Source organism: Netta rufina (genome assembly GCF_964035555.1).
Source record: "Netta rufina genome assembly, chromosome: 3".
Classification (NCBI taxonomy): Eukaryota; Metazoa; Chordata; class Aves; order Anseriformes; family Anatidae; genus Netta; species Netta rufina.
Window position 1 is genome coordinate 65612812 of NC_140125.1, and position 22260 is coordinate 65635071.

General features: G+C 38.5%; 1 protein-coding gene across 6 annotated transcripts in view; it reads right to left on the reverse strand.

Moving 5' to 3' along the window:
• The window catches only part of EPHA7 (EPH receptor A7), a gene marked incomplete at both ends in the record, with an annotated part of 164171 nt that extends 142144 nt beyond the window's left edge, over window positions 1-22027 (reverse strand). For all 6 annotated transcript variants that reach the window (XM_084285380.1, XM_084285375.1, XM_084285379.1 and 3 more), the window contains 3 exons: window positions 12858-13527; window positions 17763-17827; window positions 21931-22027. In XM_084285380.1, coding sequence (XP_084141506.1) covers window positions 12858-13527; window positions 17763-17827; window positions 21931-22027 — 832 coding nt within the window. The remainder of the gene's footprint in view (window positions 1-12857; window positions 13528-17762; window positions 17828-21930) is intronic.
• Window positions 22028-22260: the final 233 nt, after the last annotated feature.

Consider the following 22260-nt stretch of genomic DNA (forward strand, 5'->3'; position numbering starts at 1 on the left):
CAATTCGACTGACTAGATTTTTTTTTTTTTAATAGGCCAAATTGAGTCTTATTTCAATTGACAAACTAAAGCAGACAGACGAGAATACACATGATAAAGCCAAAGAATTGCCTCCTTTTAATCAGAAAATTAAATTATATGCAAATAATGATAAGCGAAAGTGAACAGAACAGAAAGTCTCAGATCACAGACTGAATACTCTATTCATAAGTGAGCACTGTGGGACATTTTTCAACCCTGCTTATGGTTTTAAGGACCTGATACTTTCACTTTTACCAGCTGCAGGCTGCAGATTAAATCTGGATGAGACTTCCATAGGTGAAGGAATTGTGTGACAATATGGAGCTTTGGGATTTGCTAACAGCTAAAACAATGCCAATTTCCTTCTAGGTATCACTTGGGGGAGGACATGATCTGCACTTCTTTTTCTACCTAGTGTCAATAAAACTGCACACATAGTAAAAGTTTTCCATTTGTCTATATAAACATACTATCCTTACATAAAAAACACAAAGCAATACCAAAATTATAATATACTCAAGAAATAAAATAATCAGTAATAATTTTTACTGAAGAGCTACTGGTAGAGAACAAGTTTTCATTACATAATTTTGGACAAAAATGAAAATGTTGGGTTATCTATACTATTTACTGTGCAAATAAATCAATCAAGAAAAAAAAGAAAAAAAAAAAAAAAGCCAGCATTTTGAAATACAAGACCTCAAACATGCAAGATTAAATGTTTGGTTTTAGCTAGGAGACCGTATCATGGGTCTTATGCAACACAACAAAATCAAACAAGAATACCCTGTCTTCAGCCGGATTCCAGTTGTACTCAAAAATTACCTCCAGTCAGCAATTCAAAAAGAAATACCAAAGATGATCTAAATATATATATATAATATATAATTTTAATATATTTAATATATTTAAAAGATATAATACAATTATATATATATAATTCTATATATTACAATATATGTATGTGTACACATATGTACACATGTGTATGTGTACACACACACATACATACACAATTCAGAACCAAAGTAGAGCTTAGGGATATGGTTTAGTGGGAATTGTTAGCGTTAGGTCAGAGGTTGGACTAGATGATTTTGAGGTCTCTTCCAACCTAGAAATTCTGTGATTCTGTGAATCCATACCTCCACATAAATGATTTTAACTGCTACACTATGGAAGCAAAATAGTTTTGTTAGCAGGGGTTATTAAAACCTTCAAGTGCTGACTACGTGTTGGTTAATTGACATGCCCCATTTAAAGCAATAGATCTGAGTTCAAATTCTCCTCTGCATTAAAAAAATAATTGACCTAAGTCTGGAAAACTTGAGTTGAATGAGGTCATGTAAATATGGTCAGTGATCACAGACACATGTTGCCCGCTAAAACCATGTTCCACAGACAAGCTGGAGAACATCTATTTTTTGAACATGTAAAAACTAAGCACCAACAGAGCTGAGCTGTTTGGCACACAGACTGCCATACTTTTAGAAATACAATAAACTTTACTTCTACATCTCAATTGTCAGCATTCTTCAAGCTCTTTCATGGTAGCTAAGCAAGGGTTTCAAGAGTTTGAATTAGTGATTTAATGAGGTTCTCAAGGCCAACTGTGTGTCTCTGTGGACACAAACGGTTCAATTCAAATTGGCACCGGATAGACATCCATAAGATACATTACTTATGTATCTTATATTGTAAACCCATACAATGGTTTAGTGTTGAAAAAGATGGCACATTCAGGAAGTTAAAAGAATATTGCAATTACAGATCATACATAAATGAAGCGTGCTAAGGTGAGAAACAGAGAGAGATTTGGAGAGTTGGATGCCACAGAGAGTACTAACTTTTCAGGTGGAGTAGATTGGGTCAATAATAATATTACATATAACAATATGTAATAATATTAATATAACATATTAATATATTAATAATAATATTAATATAACAATAATAATAAACAGCCAACCATTAGTTTTTTCTTGAGCAGAAGTGGACAAGGAACTCATAACACCTGCACGTCTTACTCGGGCGTTAGACCTCTATGGAGAAATAAATGCATGTAGAAAACAGTACATGTATGAACTGTCACTGGACACTTGGCAATTCAGTCATGAGGACATATCTAGTAAAGTGAAAGGAATATGGAGCTGGTCATGTGCATATTAGCTGAGGTCACCATATCAGCCACCTGACAGGAGAAGTTCCGGGAACATGACTCAACGGCTAGCATAGCCGTTCGCTCAACGGCTCAACTGTGCGCTCAATCTACTGGAAAATCAGCACCAGTCATCTAGGCTGGGTGATATTTCATATTCAATAAATGTAAGGAAATAATTTAACAATTTATATCAATTAATCATGCTAGATTTCATATATCTCTTGTACCATCCATAGACTTTTTGAGTCCCATGTATATTTGCTTCTCTGAACACATTTCTACCAACACAACGCCTACAACTTAGAAAAACACTCCTAATCAAAAATTAGTTTAAATACATTCCATCAACATAAAGCTTTAGGTTTATGCATATGTTACTTAAAACTTCAGCACTTTCCTCCACAGGGAAGTATTAACGTACGGTGTTACACTGATGGAGTTCATAGGATTCTTGCCATTTAGCTCTAGGGATTAAGCCTGAGCCCACAGTCACACAGATAGTTTTCTGTGTGAGGCACTGCTTACTTAAATTAGTCATAAACTGATCTCTTGAAAAGTAGTAACCCAGTTTCAGGGATATACTTTCTAAAGCATGCTTATTTATGGTAAGAGATACTATCAGAAATACTTTTGCTCATAAATCAGTAGTTAACCAGAAAGCTAGTGCTCTAGATTTGCACTAGCTTCTCAAAATCGTATCCTTGACTTATTTCACAATTACAGTAAAAAAAAAAAAAAAAAAAAAAAATCTCTGATCTGTTCTACATTTATATATATTGAATATATTGTGAAATAATAGCAGTAATTATATTTCTTGATGAAGTACTTCCTTTTTATAAATCAGTCACACATTTGAGATCTGTCAGGTGTCATAAATACTAATAATTGCAGTTAATTAGACTTCTATTAGAAAAAATGCTAGATATTACTGTAATAGAGCTGTATCTTGCTAAGAATCACATGTAACTAATTTAAACCATAAAATTTAGGAAGGTAAAGTATCAATTTACCCACTGTTAAAAAACAAAACAAAAAAAAAAAAAAAAAAAAAAAAACCAACTGATGTTTCTTACAGATGTGAGCAACTTTATTCTCATTAGGATACACAGTGGGGCCACGCAGCTAAATAAGGCTATATAAGTACATACATTGACAAGACCAGGACTCTAGAACTATAGTAATTGAGCCTAATTCTTATCTCACCCAATTTTTATACGTGGTGGCCTTTATTACTCTGAGCTACAAATTAGGTTAACATTAAAATAAATTATCTAAAGTGCATATAGCTTCTAAAAATATTTTTCCTAAAAGGAAAATCTCTTCTTAAAGGAGAAAAAGAGAAGTAAAGAAAAGTATTGAATACTGAACAGCTGTTTTGCAGTATGTTGACTTATTGTGTTTATTTACTAGACTTGGTGAAGTCAGAAACTGTCATCAGTGGATAAGTGCACAAGAATATCCCTTCACCTGAGACACTCAAAAAATACTGAACTATTACCAATATGTCTGAGAAAAAGACATATTTTATGATTTTTATTAAGAAATTAAATATGATTTCTATGATTCCCATAGAAAATAAATAATTTCTGCTGTGAACTACTAGTTAGGATACTATTCACTTTCACACATACCATACATTTGTCATTAATCTGAGAAACAACTCATGGATACAGATATGTGCAAAGGAAAGAATAAAAAGTGTTCAGGGGTAAAAGGTTTTGTAAGTAAACAAGGGAAGTTTCATAAAATTTAAATGTTCATAATGTTATATATATATATATATGTTATTGCTGCTGTTTTCTCATTAAGGCAGGGTAATAGAAAGAATTAGATATTTCATCACACTATAAAGAGAGGTCACTTTTCATGAAATTAAACAGTGAACCTGCCTTTTTTCTGCTTTATGCCACAATATCCTGTGAATGCCTACAGTAGAAAATATATTTACTGCCTCATGAACCATATTTCATTTTTAATGAACTCCATTAAAATATTTTTTTAATTATTTTAAGAAAGCCCATTACAAACTGTTCTATTCTGAAGTTGGTTAGAGCTTTAAGTTTTTATTAACAAAGTACAATTTACAGTATTTCTAAAAGGAAAAAAAAAAAAAGCAAAACATAAACAAAGTATGTGTAATTTATAGAATTGAGTCCACTTAGAGAGAAACATATTGTCTTTGTTTTTGTTAATTGAAGATTTTTTACTTGTTTTAAATTAAAAAGTCTTAATCCACCAACTTTGGACAGCTTACTCTTTTTAATAACTCAATTAGTATTGCAGACAGAGCTTGCACAGGGCAGGGAAAACATTGAGATTTAATGCTGAGAAATCAAGAACCAACAATTAATTTTTACATTGTAGTTCAAGCGGTAATAAGGATGATAGCAGCTGAAAAGCCACATAAAGGGAACAAAAAATACTGTCTTCAACTGTTTCCTAAGTAAAAACAGACAGACAGTCTTAAAGATTTAATAGTGCTTATTATATATGAACTATTAGGAGGAGACAAACATTTTCATGAGAAAGGATGAAGTTTGGGGGCCAGCAAAATTCAAAATCCAATCTTGTTAAGCAAACATTTTGTTCACATAAATTTCATTTCTTTCAACTTCAGTACTAAACATGGATCTCTCTGTACGTTTGTCCCACTTTTCTAATAAGAACCTCAGCTTCATTCATTTAAACAAGGCTCTTTGTTTTCAGAGAACAATTTCTACTTTGAACTGCACAGTTTGCTTGAACAACTTTGTCAACATTATACCATCTGTATATCAATGTCAGATACTGTTAAAGCAGATTATGTTAAACATATATTTACATGCTCCCACTTTTCTCTGATCATCTCTTCTGTTAAATTTTCTCTGCTTTCAGCTTCCCCATATTCTGCTGATCCTCATTTTTTCTCCTGGCACCTAATTGGTTATTGTTTATTTTTTAAGCAAATAAAAAATAAACAGTCCAATTTGATGGAATGGACGTACACTTGAGATACAACCTAACAAGGTTTATATGCCACTCTTCTGCCATTTAGACTTGGAAATGAAAGAATATTTAAATTTATTTTTGTGCCTTCATTGTCAGAGATCATCAGAAACCCTGGACAAAAAGAATTAAACAAAACAAAACAATAACAAAAAAAAAAAAAAAAAAAAAAAAGAACTTCCAAGTAAGACATTTGCTTTTTTTTTTTTTTTTTTTTTTTTTTTTTTTTTTTTGTCTCATCTTGGAAACTTCTGTACTTAGACAATGATAACAAAAACTATTGCATGTTTACTGCAATTTCTCACAAAAGTTTGCTTCAGCAGCAAGACGTATGGTTCTGGGCAACAGACTTGACACCAAGAGATTCCAATTCTAAACACCAGCTAAAGCTTTATTTAGAAGAAACAGATTTTTTGGCTGAGGAGTTAATAGCCCAGCTGTTGAGCAACCACAGCTAATTCAGGAGTGGTATTTCAGACCTGTAAAAAGACAACTCCTCTGTAACTGAAGGAGAAATTATTAAGGTTCTGTTTGACTTCATTGCTGTTTTTTTGTTTGTTTGTTTGTTTGTTTGTTGTTTTGTTTTCAAAATTTATGATCAGCAGTGAATCTGATGGGGAAAAAATATACAACAAACTGAGTCTAAGAAATTGATACTCAAAGCTCTAGCAAAATGCAAAAATAAAATTAATTCCTGGAGACAACAGAATTTGTGAAAAGGAATAGGGAGAGGGAAAGAAGAGAGGTTGGAGAAGGGAAAGAGCTCAACATTCAACTATGTCAACTAATGGTTTATTTATGTTTCTGAGATCTGGGCTCCTGATTGCTCACCTGTATGTACTATTTCAACCACTGTCAGCCCTTCTGACATTAGCTTTCCAGTTAATTCATTTTAGGGAGCATTGATGGCATCATGGATGAGAGCTATCCAGTTGCAATTACCTCCACCATGTGGTTCTTGATCACTTCAACTTAACATCACCTAGCATTTCATATATCTTCATGTCAGACTTGAGAAAGGCTTACGTTACCAAGACTATGATGGTCTGTAGTTACAGTAATCAAGTTGATTCAGATGCTTCATATAAAGGAACACTACAAAACAAAACAAAACAAAACAAAAAAAAAAAACAAGAAGTATTTTATGGTTGAAAGGAACCACAACACAGAGACCTGGAACAAATGCTATGAAGAATGGGGGTTCTGTTTGACATCAAGTTGCATATGAGACAACTGTGTGCCCTGGCAGCCTGCTGAGAGAAGTGATTGTCCTGGTATATACACTGGTGTGGCCTCACCTTGACTACTGTGCTCAGTTTTGGGCACTACAGTGTAAAAAGGACATAAAACTGTTAGAGAGCTTCCAAAGGAGAAGTTGCTGAATGAGGGGGGTGCGGGGGGAGGGATGGGTGAAGAGCAGCTGAAGCCACTCAGTTCAGCCTGGAGAAGAGGAGATTGAGAGGATACCCCATGGTATTTTCTGTTATTTAATTTCTGTTATTTATTATTATTCTGCCATTTTCTGTTATTTAACTTAAGATACCTATCATGGTAGAGATAGTTTTTCTCATCTCTGTGCTGATACAATAAGCACAATAATGACACGAACAAAGAAACGAGAATGACCTAAGGAGACTGACAAATTTGTGGAAACCTCCTTTATGAAGACTAGACTGTTCTAAAAGAAAGATATAGCAAATAAAACTAATAATAAAAATAATTTCTACCACATCCCTCTGACAAGAAGGGTAGTCAGAAGACTCCAGGGTGAAAGAAAACAAGACACTTAACTGTCTAGAAACTCCATAGGAGGATCAAAGTAAAGATTACAATTCTGCATTCATAGTAGAAACATCTTCAATACTCTTGACCATCTAGCTCAAAGTTTTCACCTGTAAGTATGTGTAGTGGGTTTACATGGCAAGGTTTTGGTAGCAGGGGGCCATAGGCATGGTTTCTGTGAGAAGGATCTAGAAGCAGCTCCATGTTTGGTAAGGGCCCCACTGCTGACCAGAGCCAAGCCAATAAGCGGTGTTGTTTTGCGCCTCTGTGAGAGCATATTTAAGACAGGGAAAAAAACGCTGTGTCACACAGCAGCTGGGAGAGTGAGAGGAGTGAGGAACAGCCTTGCAGGCCACAATTTGCTTTCACTTGGAGGGGCATTCAGTATACTTGGAATCGACTGCCCCGGGGTGGAAACACAGCCCCTAACATTTGCCATGGACTTATCCAGACAACACTGGAACAGGGGAATGCTCCTGAACACCTGCAGTACATCGATGATATCGTCATATGGGGTAACACAGCAGAAGAAGTTTTTGAGAAAGGGAAGAAAATAATTCAAATTCTCCTGAAAGCTGGCTTTGCCATTAAACAGAATAAGGGCAAGGGACCTGCACAGGAAATCCAGTTCTTGGGGGTAAAATGGCAGGATGGACGTTGCCGCATTCCAACGGATGTGATCAACAAAATAACAGTTATGTCTCTGCCAACTAGCAAAAAAGAAACACAAGCTTTCCTAGGCCTTGTGGGATTTTGGAGAATGCATGTGCCAGGCTATAGTCAGCTTGTGAGTCCTCTATATCGAGTGACTCCTGAAAAAGGAACTCTTTCGAGTGGGGCCCCGAGCAACAACAGGCCTTGGAACAACTCAAACAAGAAATAGCTCATGCAGTAGCCCTTGGGCCTGTCCGTACCAGACCAGCTGTGCAAAACATACTTTACACTGCAGCTGGGGAGCATGGGCTCACCTGGAGCCTCTGGCAGAAGACCCCAGGAGAGACTCGAGGCCAACCTCTGGGGTTCTGGAGCCGGGGCTATTGAGGACTAGAAGCCAATTACACTCCAACTGAAAAGGAAATATTAACAGCATATGAGGGGATTCAAGCTGCTTCAGAAGTTGTTGGTAGAGAAGCACAACTTCTCTTGGCCCCACGGCTACCTGTGTTACAATAATTACTGCGTGATTTTCTCGTCCTTATCTCAACCTTTGAGCCCTTTTCATCATATTTTCTCCCCATTCCTCTTTGAGGAGGGGGAGTGAGAGAGTGGCTGTGGTGGAGCTCGGCTGCCCACTCGAGCAGAACCATGATAGTATGTTATATTTTTCTGAATTTTGTGGAAAGATACTTACGCAACGTATTTAAAAATCTAGTAGTTCCTATGTGGTTGTGTCTGGGACCTAATGCCTGATCACAATTACATTTGTTTAAAAAGGACAAAAAAACTACTGAATATCTTATGTGGAGGTGGGAAGGAGGTAGGGACTCTCCTTTTGAGCTTTCACTGGCTTTATAGAAAATAGCAAAACTGTCAGAAATGTCCTTATTCTTGGCACTGGTTCAAGTTGCTGAAAATAATTACATTCTCTTCACAAGAGCAATTTTGGAAGTAAATGGAAGAAAGGTAAATTCTCTTAAAAAAAAAAAAAAAAAAAAAAAGTCTTGATAATATACATGCTACTGATGAAGTTGTCTACCATTTTGCCCCTTCTCCACACACTAAACTATTTTCAAATTGAAAATGCAGGAATGTCAAAATTGGCTATTCAATTAGCAGGTTACCCACACGCTTTGAAACATACCACCTGGGCCAAATTCTATACGAAATCATGCATCCTGTGTTTTTGAGAAGTAACTTTGGTAACTTTTATTTTAATGACATCTTATTCACATTCCCTTCTCAATTCATTGCCCTTTGCTAGCAAACATGTTGCATGTTCCTCAGTATTAAAAAAAACAAAACAAACAAACAAAAAAAACAGACACACACAAAAAGAAAAACACACCACTTTACCACAAATATGACAAACATAAGGCAAATTCTGTTTTGGCATCTGTTATCAAGTAATATTTCACAAAGCCAAGATACAAAAGTTTATCATTCTCCCACTCCCCCCCCCAAAAAAAAAAAAAAAAAAAAAGAAAAAAAAAGAGAAGGAACAGATGTAACTTGTAGTCTGGCACAAAGTATATCACATAACAAAGTTTCGAAAGAAAAGCCTCTAGCTCCCTTTTTACCTCACCAAGACAAAATGTACAAATAGCTCTAAAACCCTCCCCATTTTGGGGGCCAATAAGACAACTGCTACAACTGTTAATGCATATGGTGTTATAAAATGTTTAACAGTAAAAAGTACCCGTTTGGCTTTGCCTTGAATTCCGGTTGTTTGGACTTAGCGCCAAATCATCTATGTAATTTTTCAGCTCAGTCATATTAAGAGATGCTTCCTACCTTCTGAAACTACCTTCTCTACTGCTCCAATTGAGTAAATATAATTCTCTCATCCCACCCCCAACTAACATGAAACAGATGGAAAATACATTAAATTAGTTCTCAAAGAATCATTTTCTCATTCAAATACCAGTCACTGACCCCAGTGTGGTCTTTACATGTGCAACATATCGACTGGACTCCACTGTGAGAAAGAAATCAGTTACATCTCTTGGGAGTCTACTACAGATAGTGAGAATTTCATCGGGTTTGGCGGTGGTGTTTTTTTTTTTTTTTTTTTCCTGGAACAGATACACAGTACATGATACACAGCTTTGCTAAGTACCGTTCAGGTACCTTTGCTAGGTACTTTTCAGTACTTTAAGAGGTAAAATTTCCCTGCCTCAACTCAGTGCCACACACCAGCAGACATACGATCAATACTGAGGAGAGTGTCCTTTGTAATGTCCCTCCCTCCTCCCCCAAAAAACAAACAAACAAACAAACAAAAAAAAACCTCTGCAATCCAAATTCCACATGCTTATCTAGTTTTCTCATGCTTGTTTCACCAAACTTTAAGATTTTGCCTTACATGAAGACTGTGAGCTCTCTGGAGTTAGGCTCTCTTATTCATTATCCCACTAGACCACTGAGAAGTAATCAGTGTTCATCTGAAAAAGAGATGAATTCGACTTAGAAGATTGACCACTGCAGAATAAACACAAGGGAGATCAATGTCCAGGTTATGTGTTTCACTACTCATGACTGCTCCCTTCCTTATCCTTCCCAACACTGCTAGTTACTTACATTCATGCAACAACAACACATCTGGCAGCACATCCAGTGCAGAATTCAAATAAATCAAAATTCAATTGTTTTAGTATCTGAACTCAATAAATTTCGCATACAGGAGAGAAGCTATATGCAAAAGGATCACATTCTTCAATCACAGTCAGCCAATCAAGCCAGCTTAATACAAATGAAAAACCCCACTGTGTTACAGTTTGAAGAGCTATTTGGAACTACAATGTGGCCATCTATTCCTACCTTTAATACAATGCAGACAGATAAGGCATTATTCTGTATCTTTAAAAGGCCTTCCTATTGTGTTAAATTAATTCAGCTGAGCTATAGTATGTGTGAGACAGGAATCAGACTTTTGCCCATCCTGACAGAGCACAATGCTTTCTACCATGAGTAGTCCCAAAGAAGTCACACAGCATGCCAGGTACAAAGTACTTGCAGAAGTGAGCCCTCAGACAGGGCTATAAAAGCTCTGGGTTAAGGAAGCACATATCGACTTGCTTCTGCTTGATCTGTTACACAGCTTGACAGTAACAGATAGCCAGTTGCATTAGTGTCAATGCTCAGATAAGTTTCTCTCAATATCTGTCACAAAAAAACAGATGCTGTATCAGTGTGCCAGCTGTATTATCGGTCACTACATAGTTGATCATACTTAATAACATCCTCAAGCACAGATATGGCTAACAAGCGTCACAGGCTGCAATTACTATTGTGAGCCACAGTCACTCAGATCACCCTGACTTTGTGCTGCCAGCAGCGCACATTCAGCAAGCAGCTGCCTCCCACCTTTCCTCTCTCAAATACATTAATGTGCCTCAATATGGAGCCAGAGTTTGTTTTCAAACTCTTAACAGGATCACTGAAAGAAAAGAAAAGAAAAAAAAAAAAAAAAGATACCATAAATGATCCTCTGGACTGTTTCCAGAGTAGTGTATTCTCTTAGCAATTGCTTTGGAAGCAAGCCAAAAGTGAGAAGTGTTCTTGCAAATGAGCATACTGTTATACTCAAGTACAAGTTATCATTTAATTCTTTTGTCAACATCAGTGTGGTTAGAAATTAAGAAGCCTGACTTCCAGTTACCAAACACGGATTTCTCCTCTATCTATCCACACCCCCAAGGCCCCTCTCCCCGACTCACTTCCCAACATGTACTGTTGTCTTTTTTGGATACTTTCTCTTCTCAATTGAAAGACAAATAAAATTAGTATACTCATTGTATCAGCCATGACTAGGTCCCTAATCAAGGAAAAAAGAAAAAAGACAGTCACTCCAAAGAAACATTTGAAAACATCGAAACAGGTTTCAGAATAGGACATACTGCTTAATATTTTTAACAGAGCCTTAATACAGTCTGCTGAGCAGTTTCATGTGGGCAGTTTTTCACATCATGATTATTCCTAATGAGATCACCCTCTGTACTGTATAAGCCTTCATCCCTTCCCAACAAAACAATGAAAGATTTGTGCGAGGCTACAAAGGCCTCAGATCAATTCTACTCACTTCACCTTATATAGAATTTACTAGTAAAAAAAAAAAAACTCATCAGGAACACAATCATGTTTTTCCCTGAGGACAACTTATTAATAATGAGCACATTTACTTTCTTTCCTTTAGGGTGACCCTAATCCTCTGTAGATTTTGAAATCCTTACATAAACATCTCAGACTCACTGACCACAGCCATCTTTGGTTTTGAGATTCTGTAGGTTATTCCTCTTCACAGATTTGTGGGCGGTGGGGGCTAGAGGTGTTACATGCAACACCCGTGCAACTTACATGCAACATTTCTCACTAACATATGTCTATCACGTGATAAAGATGTGACCATAAATAATTAGTTGTGTTATCTTATGATAAGAATGATATATAACTTGTTTTAAATGTATATGAAAATGTCTTGATTTTACTGTAAGCAGAGACAGTAATATATCTTTTTTTTACACAAAGCAGAAACTTCTTACGCATATAGCCCAGCAATGCTAAGTGTAAGTATTTTTCTAAAAATGTGTAACTGAATCAGCCCAAATTAGAAAGTACAATGCAATAGTCTCTGACTTGCTAGTATTATAAACTAATCACCATGATCCCCTGGCAAACCAAAATTTAAAGTTAGTTTTATGCATAAGATATTGTAGAAAACATACTTCACCCTGGGAACTTGATATTCTGTTTGAAAGACCTAAAACAGTATTCTCAATTTTTATGCACTCATGACACAAATCTGTAATGCAGTTTTTGTGTGTGCATTATTTCTATTACTAACCACATGTCATTCTAAGTTTATTTCCTCGGTTTTAGTTTCCTTGTAATCGTCACAGACCATATAAAAGAACAAGTTCTTTAACCACTCAGGGGTATTAATGCAATGTTCTGTACTAAGAAGTATAAGGACTGTCACCTTAAATTGCTCAGAGTTTTAGCCCTGAATCAGTATTTATACTTCGCACAAGTTTTTAAATGTAAACAAGAATAGAATTAAATGCAGTACACAACTGCCAATGTCCATGCCTAGAAAAATTGACTGCTTTAGACTGGCCAGTGTAAAGTTTACAGACTGAGGACGTGAAAACTTTAGATGCAGACTGATCATGCATTTCTGTTGCAGAGAAATAATAAGATGGTATAATATAAACCCATATTTGCACATATTACAACAAGCTGTATGTTTACTTACGTTCACACGTGTCTCCTTTCTGCTGGTATCCTGCTTTGCAGATACACTTTCCAATAGGCACTAACCATTCTCCCTCTGCACTACAGTGCATCTTCGGAGAATTCTCAGCCTCCTCCTCTGCACTGCTGACGCAAGTTCCTCGTACTTCAACTAAAGAGGAAAACTCTGAGCCAGTCACTGTGTCAGGAAAAATAGCTAAGTTCTCAATGATGGACCAGCACTTCTTGTAGTAGACTTTGACAGAGACCAAAGCAATGCAGGCCCCTACATCCTGAAATGCAAGATAGAATCCTTTTTTGGACAAAGGTCCAATTTCTCTCACCTCTGTGTTAAGTTTCATTTTCCTTTCCCCCAGATCACCCTGGGTAAAACTTTCATCTGCTGCAATAGTGTCTATTTTTACATATTGGTTTTCTCGGATATTCCTGCCAGTGTCGTAGTCTGTTTCATAATAATACAAGTTAAAAGTTTCTTTACAAGTTCCCAGAACTCCAGGAAGACTGTTACAATCCCTCAGAGTGAATTTCAGTTCTACAAAAATCCTTTGTGCATTGCTTTTTGCAATCCAGTTAGTCCGAAGCCAGTTGTTTTGGTTTGATTCCATGACCTGGCATACCTGGTATGTTCGTATAGGAGTGTAGTTTTCATCCAGTCCACTAATTTCTTCCCACTAAAATAATAACAAGCAGTTAGTAATATAAAACAAATATGACATTGTAACTATTGTGTATTTGAAAAAAAGCTTCACACAACTTAAGTCTCACTCCTTTTTAACAGCTAGGCTTCATAAAAAGTATGTTATTAAAATATTCTTAAACATCCAAATAAAGAAAATAGATATTAACCCAACTGGAAGATCTGCCCCCATCTATATCTCTCCCATATATAAAAAAAAATAAATAAATAAACTTTAAAAATCATTTTCACATCATGGATACAATTCTAAAGGGGAAACTTCAGAAAAGGCTGTTCAACATACCAAGCTCTAATTCCACACTGGGTTCTCCCACATTTCATTAAGGTCATAATAGCTTTGGGTATGCAAAGACCAAAAGGCAGCTTCATTTCCAGAAGAAACCTAAAATCAGTGAAGTCTTAGAAACTGAAATTGCCTAGTGTGCAATTTCAGCCTTTGTGCATAAAACGTTGGGTGGAGCTTTCAGTTGCATGGAAAGCAGAAGGCTCCTGAAACTTATGAGGTGTACGATTTTCACTTCTGTGTGATGAAAGTGGCATGGAGAGACAACGAGAAACAAAGGACAATTAAAAGTCTGAAAGTGAGAAAACAGTTTGGTAGTTTTCTTTTTGTTCACTCCATGTTCCGTTCTACTCACAAACCAACACATATAAGCGGATGCTTTTCAACTCACCTTTTGTTCAGTGGCTGCACCCATGTTAAAAGAAACTAATTTCAGTTGGCTGGGAGTTCAAATATTAGATTAAATATTCAGTTAAGAACAACCCACATGATTGAAAGTTCTCTGGTTCAAAGCCTGGGTTTTGTTGTTATTCCCTCCTTAGGATAACAACTGTGTAACAAACCCAGAAGTGTATAACAGACCTGCAGTCTTTCACAGAGTTTGGTGTCTTTGAAAAGTGCACCTCCGGCAACGGCAAACCTGAAATCAGCCAGGCAAATCTGTGCAGGTACATTCAAAACAGTGTACATCTCACACTTCTTTTCGTATTTCTTGTAACATTAAACATACTTCAGAAACTGCAGCTGTCATAAATTAAGGGTTTAGTTTTTTTGAGCTATCCTCACCCGATGATATAGGCAACCATGACTTCTTATGGCACTTAGCCCTCTGGCCGTGTGTCAATAATGCACTTAAGCTCACGCTTAAGATCAATGACAGTACTTAGGAGCTTAATGGTAAGCATGTGCTTAAGTGCTTTGCGGAACTAGGATATTCAGCACCTCTGCAGGACAGAGCACTCACTGACATTCCTCATACTGGTAACCAAGCATGGAAGGCATTGGTTTTCCAGACTAGGGACCATGCAGTATACAATACTTTGCAAACCTATTTGACAGCAGATGAGATCATTTTAATATTGGCCTACTGCTCCAAGAAAAAGCAGATGTAGCTGGATTGATGCTGGAAGTTATCACCACAAAATATATCATGACTGCAGATGCTGAAATGCACAGAAGTTGTAAATATCAAAGTATATTTCAAAGACCTACAGTTAATATAGATGTGGCATCTATGGTATTATACATATATGTACATGGGATTAAATTATTGAAATATTAAATGCTCATGAAACCAACTGAATGCATATGGAGTCAACTGAACTGAATGCATATGGACCTGTATTCATGTCAGACTATTTTGATAATAAATTTATTAGATCTGAATGAATAAGATTCTCCCTTGAGAACTAGCACTACTAACAAGAACAGGGAAAAATAAAAAAGGGACCAGGGTTTCTGGCACCGTCACACTGACGAATGAATGAATAAGTAAATAAATAAAGCACCAATCCAAATGTGACAAAAAAGGCATGAAGCCTAAAATTTTACTGATTTTTATAATTTCAGTTTCACATCATGTGGAACATTTTCATCTTGTGTAAGCACTTCTCCCTGAACACACCAAGACAGATTCTGGAATAAGACAGTCCAGTTAAGGAAAGTATCATATCCATGAAGCACGAGCAGCTTTAGTGCAACATAGAACAGAATTTGACTCATCAGAGTCTGGGCATCGATGGGATTCTGTCACATCAAAATAGATTCATGTCTCCATCCTGGTCAAAAAAAAAAAAAAAAAAAAAAAAAGCAAAATATATTTAACAAAAATCAAACTGTTTTCCTTTGACATAAAAGAGCCATCATGCAGGCAAGAGCTCACTGTATGGGGCTACAAAACAATAAATTCAGATAAGAAGCCTTATTTTATGTTATCTTCAGCTGAGGGCTTAAATCTAGCTTTCCACATTTTCCTGAATCCATGGAATATACATGTCTTTATTACTTCTAATAGTCCATTGCATACCTGCTTCTCTGTGGAACTAAAAAAAAAACAACAACATCAGTACTTCAGGATAGGTCTTCACGTATACCACCTGAGATCATACCTCATTAGTATTTTTAAAGTGATAAATTCCATGTTGGCTTTTATAGGAAGGAAATTCATTTTTTCTTTAACTTGCTGCTACATATGGTGATATTCGTGCCATCCTATTTGAATGTATCCTTTCTATTGATTCCAATATATAGTATTTAAACTTGTTAGTTTTTTTCAACAATATTGGAGATCAGTGTTAGATGTAACATCTGCAGTTGAATAAAGTATTTAACAAGTGCCTGGGTGATATAATCCATACTACGGTGAAGTGGTAGTTTCACTGAAGAGATATGTTTTCTGTGTTTATTCTCATGAAATCTTTATTGTGTAGTAGACAATAAGTGAAAGTACCTTTTTTTTTTTTTTTTTCAAAATTACACTATTAAAATGGTATTTCTATGTTGATACACAGACTGATCAGATACTTCTGATCATTTTCACACAAACATCCAGTCACTAGTTTTCATTCATTTTTAGTTTCATTGAAATTGCCTTCTACCTCTTAAAGTTCCCTTTTACCATTTATTGAATTTGACACTACTTTCATCTTTAAGTATGCTGACATGTGTAATGTGTTGACATGTCTTTCATTATCTACAGGTTAACATAATGTAATTGCCACCAACCTAATCTTTCAAACACCTCTGGTAAAGGCTTCAATCAATGTAAAACACTAATGCCGACATTATTAGACACCATAAGTGTTGAGCTCACATTACATTCTTTCTGAAGTTGTTACATTTGTTTCCAGTTTATGCTTGTATTGATTTTACGATCTTGCTTTTAAAGAAAGACACTTTCAGATTTTCATTCTTCTTATTTAAAGGATTTGTCACACTTTTATATCCCCACTCACACTTCACGCTCTTCTGGCTCCAGATTTCTCAATGCGCTGAAGATTAAGGGCCTGATCCCCCACGTCCTTGTTCATGCAAGGAGTCACAGTGGATGCTGCAAGACTGCTTCCATGAGTAAGAACGAGACATATAATTTATTATTTCTCAGACTGAGCGTTGGAAAATATACCCACTGTATCATTCTGAAAATATTCTTTCTTCCTTAAGACTTGAGGAAGAAGAGGTTTTATACCACTTTTAATTCAGGATAAAAGCAGCATTTCTCAACTTCATGTATATAATACATAAGACAATAGTACAGATGTTTCTAAATCTCTCATTTTTTTATAATGATGTACTACCATACAATGGTACATTTAACGGAATACCATGAGATTAATCTGTAAGCAAGCTGGAGGTGGCCTTAACCACATAATTGGTTCCTGGTTCCAGATATCAAGATCCTCAAGACTTGGGGATGTTTCAAGTTTGGAACGTCATTTCAAACACATCTGCAGTATAAATGTTTTTATTTTAGAGCACTTCAATCTGTGCTATTCAATTACAAAGAAAACATCATAAACAAATTTATGATTGCCCATTATACAGAAAATGAAAAACATATTTTTAGAAAGTTTCCACACAGAAGTATATCTGCTGTTCCTAAAGGATAAATAAAAAAGTGATTTAAAATACTCTGTTGTAAATATAGAGAGTTTTCTAGTACACCACAAAGGATTACAGTAAAAAGGAAAAGCTACTGAGGATGTTTAAGTGAGCTTCCAAAGAGGAGACTCCTTTTAATTAGCTTATGTTTGTACACTATAACCCAAGGTACACTTCTTTCCATTCTAAAAATTAAAGAGCCATAAACACTTGGTACAATTAATGAGAGAAATATGAGAGAGAGCTAGTTTAAAGCAAGTGTTGCAAATGCTTTGCTAAAATAACTACTCATCTTCATGAAGTTAATTTTTGCATGGAGTACTTACCCCGTTGGGAGGAGAGGAAATCCATTCCAACTCTGTCTGTTGTGCTTTAGAGTCCAGCAATATTACTAAAAAAGAAAGAAGACGAAGAAAAAAAAAAAAAAAAAAGAATTTCCACCATTTGTTAAATATAATATGCAGCAATATAAAATCAAAGAACAAAGTCTAAATTTTAAAAATAATAAACATATCTTTGTACAAATTAATTTTTGTTCATATTATTGAAAAAAATGCAAGTACAACTATGTACAACTTGTACATAGATGATTAAATGCTTTTATACCATCCATATATAAACAGATATATACTAATCTTAACAATTTCATTGCTTAAGTCTAAGCAGAATGCATTTCCTAGTGCCCTAAAATTATTAATAATCAGTCATTAAGATACATGTTCCCTTTGCCACCTCCTTTGTCATAAGGAGGACACTTCTCATATGCTGGGAAATTTACAATGAGCTTAAAAACAAACAAACAAACAACAGCATTTCAATACTTATCCAAACTGATTTAGACAGGTTTAGTCTATATCTTACCATGAGTTTCACTGTAGAAGCAATGGTCTTTTTGAGTAAGAAAGAAAAAATCATGCCCTTTAAGTAGTAATTCCATAAATAAATGACAAACAGGAATACAGAAAATAAGAGACTCTGCAATTACCTCATACACTGCATATACAAAATACTACTTACACAAAGTCAGACTAACTCATTTTATAGCAATGGCTTACTAAAATCTTCATGTCATTATACCCCAGTGACACTTCTGCAAAAAGACATCAATTTTAGTAGCAGTGCAATTATTTGCAGCTAAATGTGACCCTGCTTCAGAAAGTGGTTAATCACAGCCTAATAAACCAGCTCTTAACTATTTTACAGGACATATTGGAGGATATTACTGATGTTCTATTACCTCCAAATATACATTTATATGCAAGCTTTATATTTCAATCGTAGTTATATGCCTCTTTCTAAACATATCATTATAACTTTCTGAAAGACTTTGAAGTGACACATATATTAATCTGTGATGTCCAAAAAAAATACATGAAATCATTTGTTGTAATACTTCTTTTGAAACAGTCAAAGCTATACTGTGATCAGCCATGTATCTGGGCTTGGCACTTTGAAGATTCCTTCTTCAAAACTGCATACTTAACTTCATACTTTTATTTGGTTAATAAAATGTCACATCTCTAATTTAAATATATTTAATATGGTTATAGCTTTGAAGCTATTTATAACTTTATGCACAACATTTAAATAGTTAAATTCAATACATAATTTGTATTAAATTCAATACATAACTTGAAGCAACTTTTATCAGGTCTTTTGAATTGGTTTCAAGTCTGCTTTCAGCCCTTTATCCAGGTAGAATTTAATACAAAACTTCAATGGATTACTAGAAAGATGGCACGACTTTTTTTAAAAAAAAAGAAAAGTATTTAAAGGTTCATCCAGTAATATCTGAAATATTAGTTGAACTCCAAATGGTAGCATCCAGGCCTGTATTTCAGTAATAAAGTCGAACTACTCATTAAAGAAGTTTGATAGTCTCTTTCTAGAAAGATTATCTGCTTATTTCATTAAGGTTGGATCCAAGGGGCTTTACTTTGTAACACTTTCTATAGAAAAGCAGGTGGTGTATGTGGTGGTTTGTTAAACAAGAACATTTCTGACGATCCTGGAAGAAAAGGTACCGTGAAAAATTTAACCTTTTCAGCACCAGCACAAAATCCCACGGCTGCAATTCATTACACTTTATTTGGCAGCAGTTCTCCAGCACTTAGCAATGGGCAGGCACATCCCAGAAAGGCGACACAAAACAAACAAACAAACAAAAAAAAAAAAAAAAAAAAAAAAAAACAGCTTGCTCTGCAAATACCCTGAAAGACGCTGCCTTTCTCGTCGCCCCGAAAGTTACTGGGAACAACCATCCCTGGCGGGCGGCTGGTGCACGACTCCTAGCCCGGGAGGAGCGGCGTCGCCGGGGGCTCCGTGTGCGAAGCGGCGGCGGGGAGGGGGCGGCGCCGCGCTCCGTGCACCCCCGGCAGCCGCGGGAGATGCGCATCGGGCACCCTCTGCCCAGGAGCGCGCAACTCCCCGTGGACCAGCCCTCCGCGGAGGCGCAGCTCTCAGCCATTCCCCCTCACTCCCTCTCTCCGCTTCTGCAGGACAAAAAGCGGCAAGAGTCGTAAATCCCGCGGCTTCGAGGAAGGGGCTCCGCGGGATACCGCGCACTCGGGAAGCGGCGGCCTCTCGTCTCCGCATGGAACCACGGCCGCGCACCCGCTCCGGGCAGCAGCTAACGTGGTCCCCTCCCAGCAGCCGGTTTGGGGAGGGGGCGTCCGCAGGGGCAGCCCCGGGACCAGCCGTGGGCAGGTAACACCGACACCCTCAGTGTCGGAGAGCCCCGCTCCTTTTATCTTTTATCGAGCTGCAGCAAGGAGAGTCGGAAAAACTTTCCAACCTCGCCCCCCGCATCCCCTGTCGTCCCCAGAGGGAAGCAAAGGGAACCACGAGGGGCTGCAGCCGCGACCAGCGCTTAATGGAGGCCGGGGTGAAGTCGCAAAGTTATTTCCCCCCTACCCCCATCCCTTCTCTTTCTGCCGAGGGAGTTTTCGGAGCTTGCGGCAGGTACAGCCGCTATCAATCCCTGTCTGCCGCTCGCCCCCTCCTGACCCTCCTGTGGCTAGGCTGATTTTCCCCAAACGCCCGCACGTTGCACAAACACACACCGTGTACAAATGCATACATAAACGCCTCGGCACACGCAGCCACGAGGCAGGTTGCCGCCCGGAGGCACAGCCTCCGGGGCAGAGCGGGGCAGGCTGCCTGCATCCCTCCTCTCGCCACTCGGCCACGCGTGACTGCTCCCCGAGTGGGGGGCTCTGTGCATCCCAGCCCCTCCAAATAAACTTTCGAGACACAGCCAAGGGAAAGCTCTCTCATCTTTCCCTCTCTAGCCTCGCCATCTCCTTCTTCTGTTGAGGGCAGAGGACATTTTAATTGAAGGATTTTTTTGTTGTTGTTGTTCTTTTTAGGCTTGAAGTGGTATTTTACTGCACGCCAACTGTTTGGTGAAAATACTGACGTATCCGACTGGGGTGGGAGGGGTAGGACTCCAAATGCCTTCATACGCACAGACACCGACAAAGTCCCTGCCTCACCTCTCCCAATTCCCCCCTCTCCCCTCCGAAGATGGAGACGGACCTTCGCCTTCGGCTGTCAAACGTGACCAGGGCGCCTTTTAAATAATCTCGGATTTTCCTAGTGTGAGAAAAGAGATCCCCGAATGGACTTGGATTTTATACACCTCCATCAGTCTCCGATAGAAAACTGCCTGTTTTGTCTGTGTGCGGGGGGGGGGGGGGGGGAGAGGGAAGGAAAGGGGGGGGCAGAAGGGAGACAAATGTCCAGCGCTCGCCTTACAAATCCCAGCGTTGGTTTAAAGGAAATTAGGAAGCCCCGTAGTGATATGCAGATGGCGTAAAACATCCATCCCGAAACCTCTTCCTCTCTCCAGCGATGCCGGGGAACAACACACGCGTTGCGGGCACACGACACCGGGCTGTACCCTCCAAATGCATGCCCAGCTGGGGTGCCCCAGAGATGCAGACCCCAATTTTGCACCCTGATGCTCCCTTCCCACGCTCTGTGCGCGGCCCCGGGGGGGCGGAGGACTGAAGGCCCCCGGCGGGCAGCGGCACGGGGCTGCCCCGCAGCCTCCCCCGGATCGTCCCGAGCCCTGAAGCCCCCAGCCCCTGCCCGGGAACCAGCGGGGTGAGCCGCTCTCCCCGCACCTCGCCCGGAGGATTAAGGCTGCCGGAGTGGAGCGGGGCTGCCCTGCGCGGATCCCCGAGCCCGGAGGCTGTCTCCCCAGCCCCACGCTTTTCTATCACGTGCAGATACCTCCCAAACCTCAATCCCCAGGGCAAAAGCAGTTGTCCTGTTCTTTCTCACATGTACATATACATAGTAAACGTCTTGCTCTTTCCTTCCCCCCCACCCCCCCCCCCCCCAAGCAGCAATTAAAATAAAAAGAAATTAACGGGGGGGCTGACAAGCAGCTCGCGGCGGCAGGCAGGTCCTCCGCTAAGCCACCGCACAGACTTGGCGTGCGAAAAGCAATAAATAAGCCCAAACTTTTTGTTTCCCGCATCACCTTACCTTCTTTCGCAGCCTGTGCCTCCCCCGTGTGTGCAAAGCGGAACAGCCAGACGGAGCACAAAATAATCCAAGAAGGGAGCCTACTTCGCAGAACCATGGTGCAGGAGCGGGGCGGTTTTGATATTTCTACCTATCTATTGCTAGCCGCTGCCGCTGCCGCCGCTTGCTGGGTACTAGAGGACGGTGGAGAATTCGCTCTGCTCGTCTTCTGCTCGGCGCTCCCTCCCTCCCTCCCGGCTGCCTTTCTCGTTCTCCTCCTCCTCCTGCCTCTGCTGCTGCTGCTGCTGCTGCTGCTGCTGCCGCCGCCGCCACCGCCGCCGCTCCCGCCTC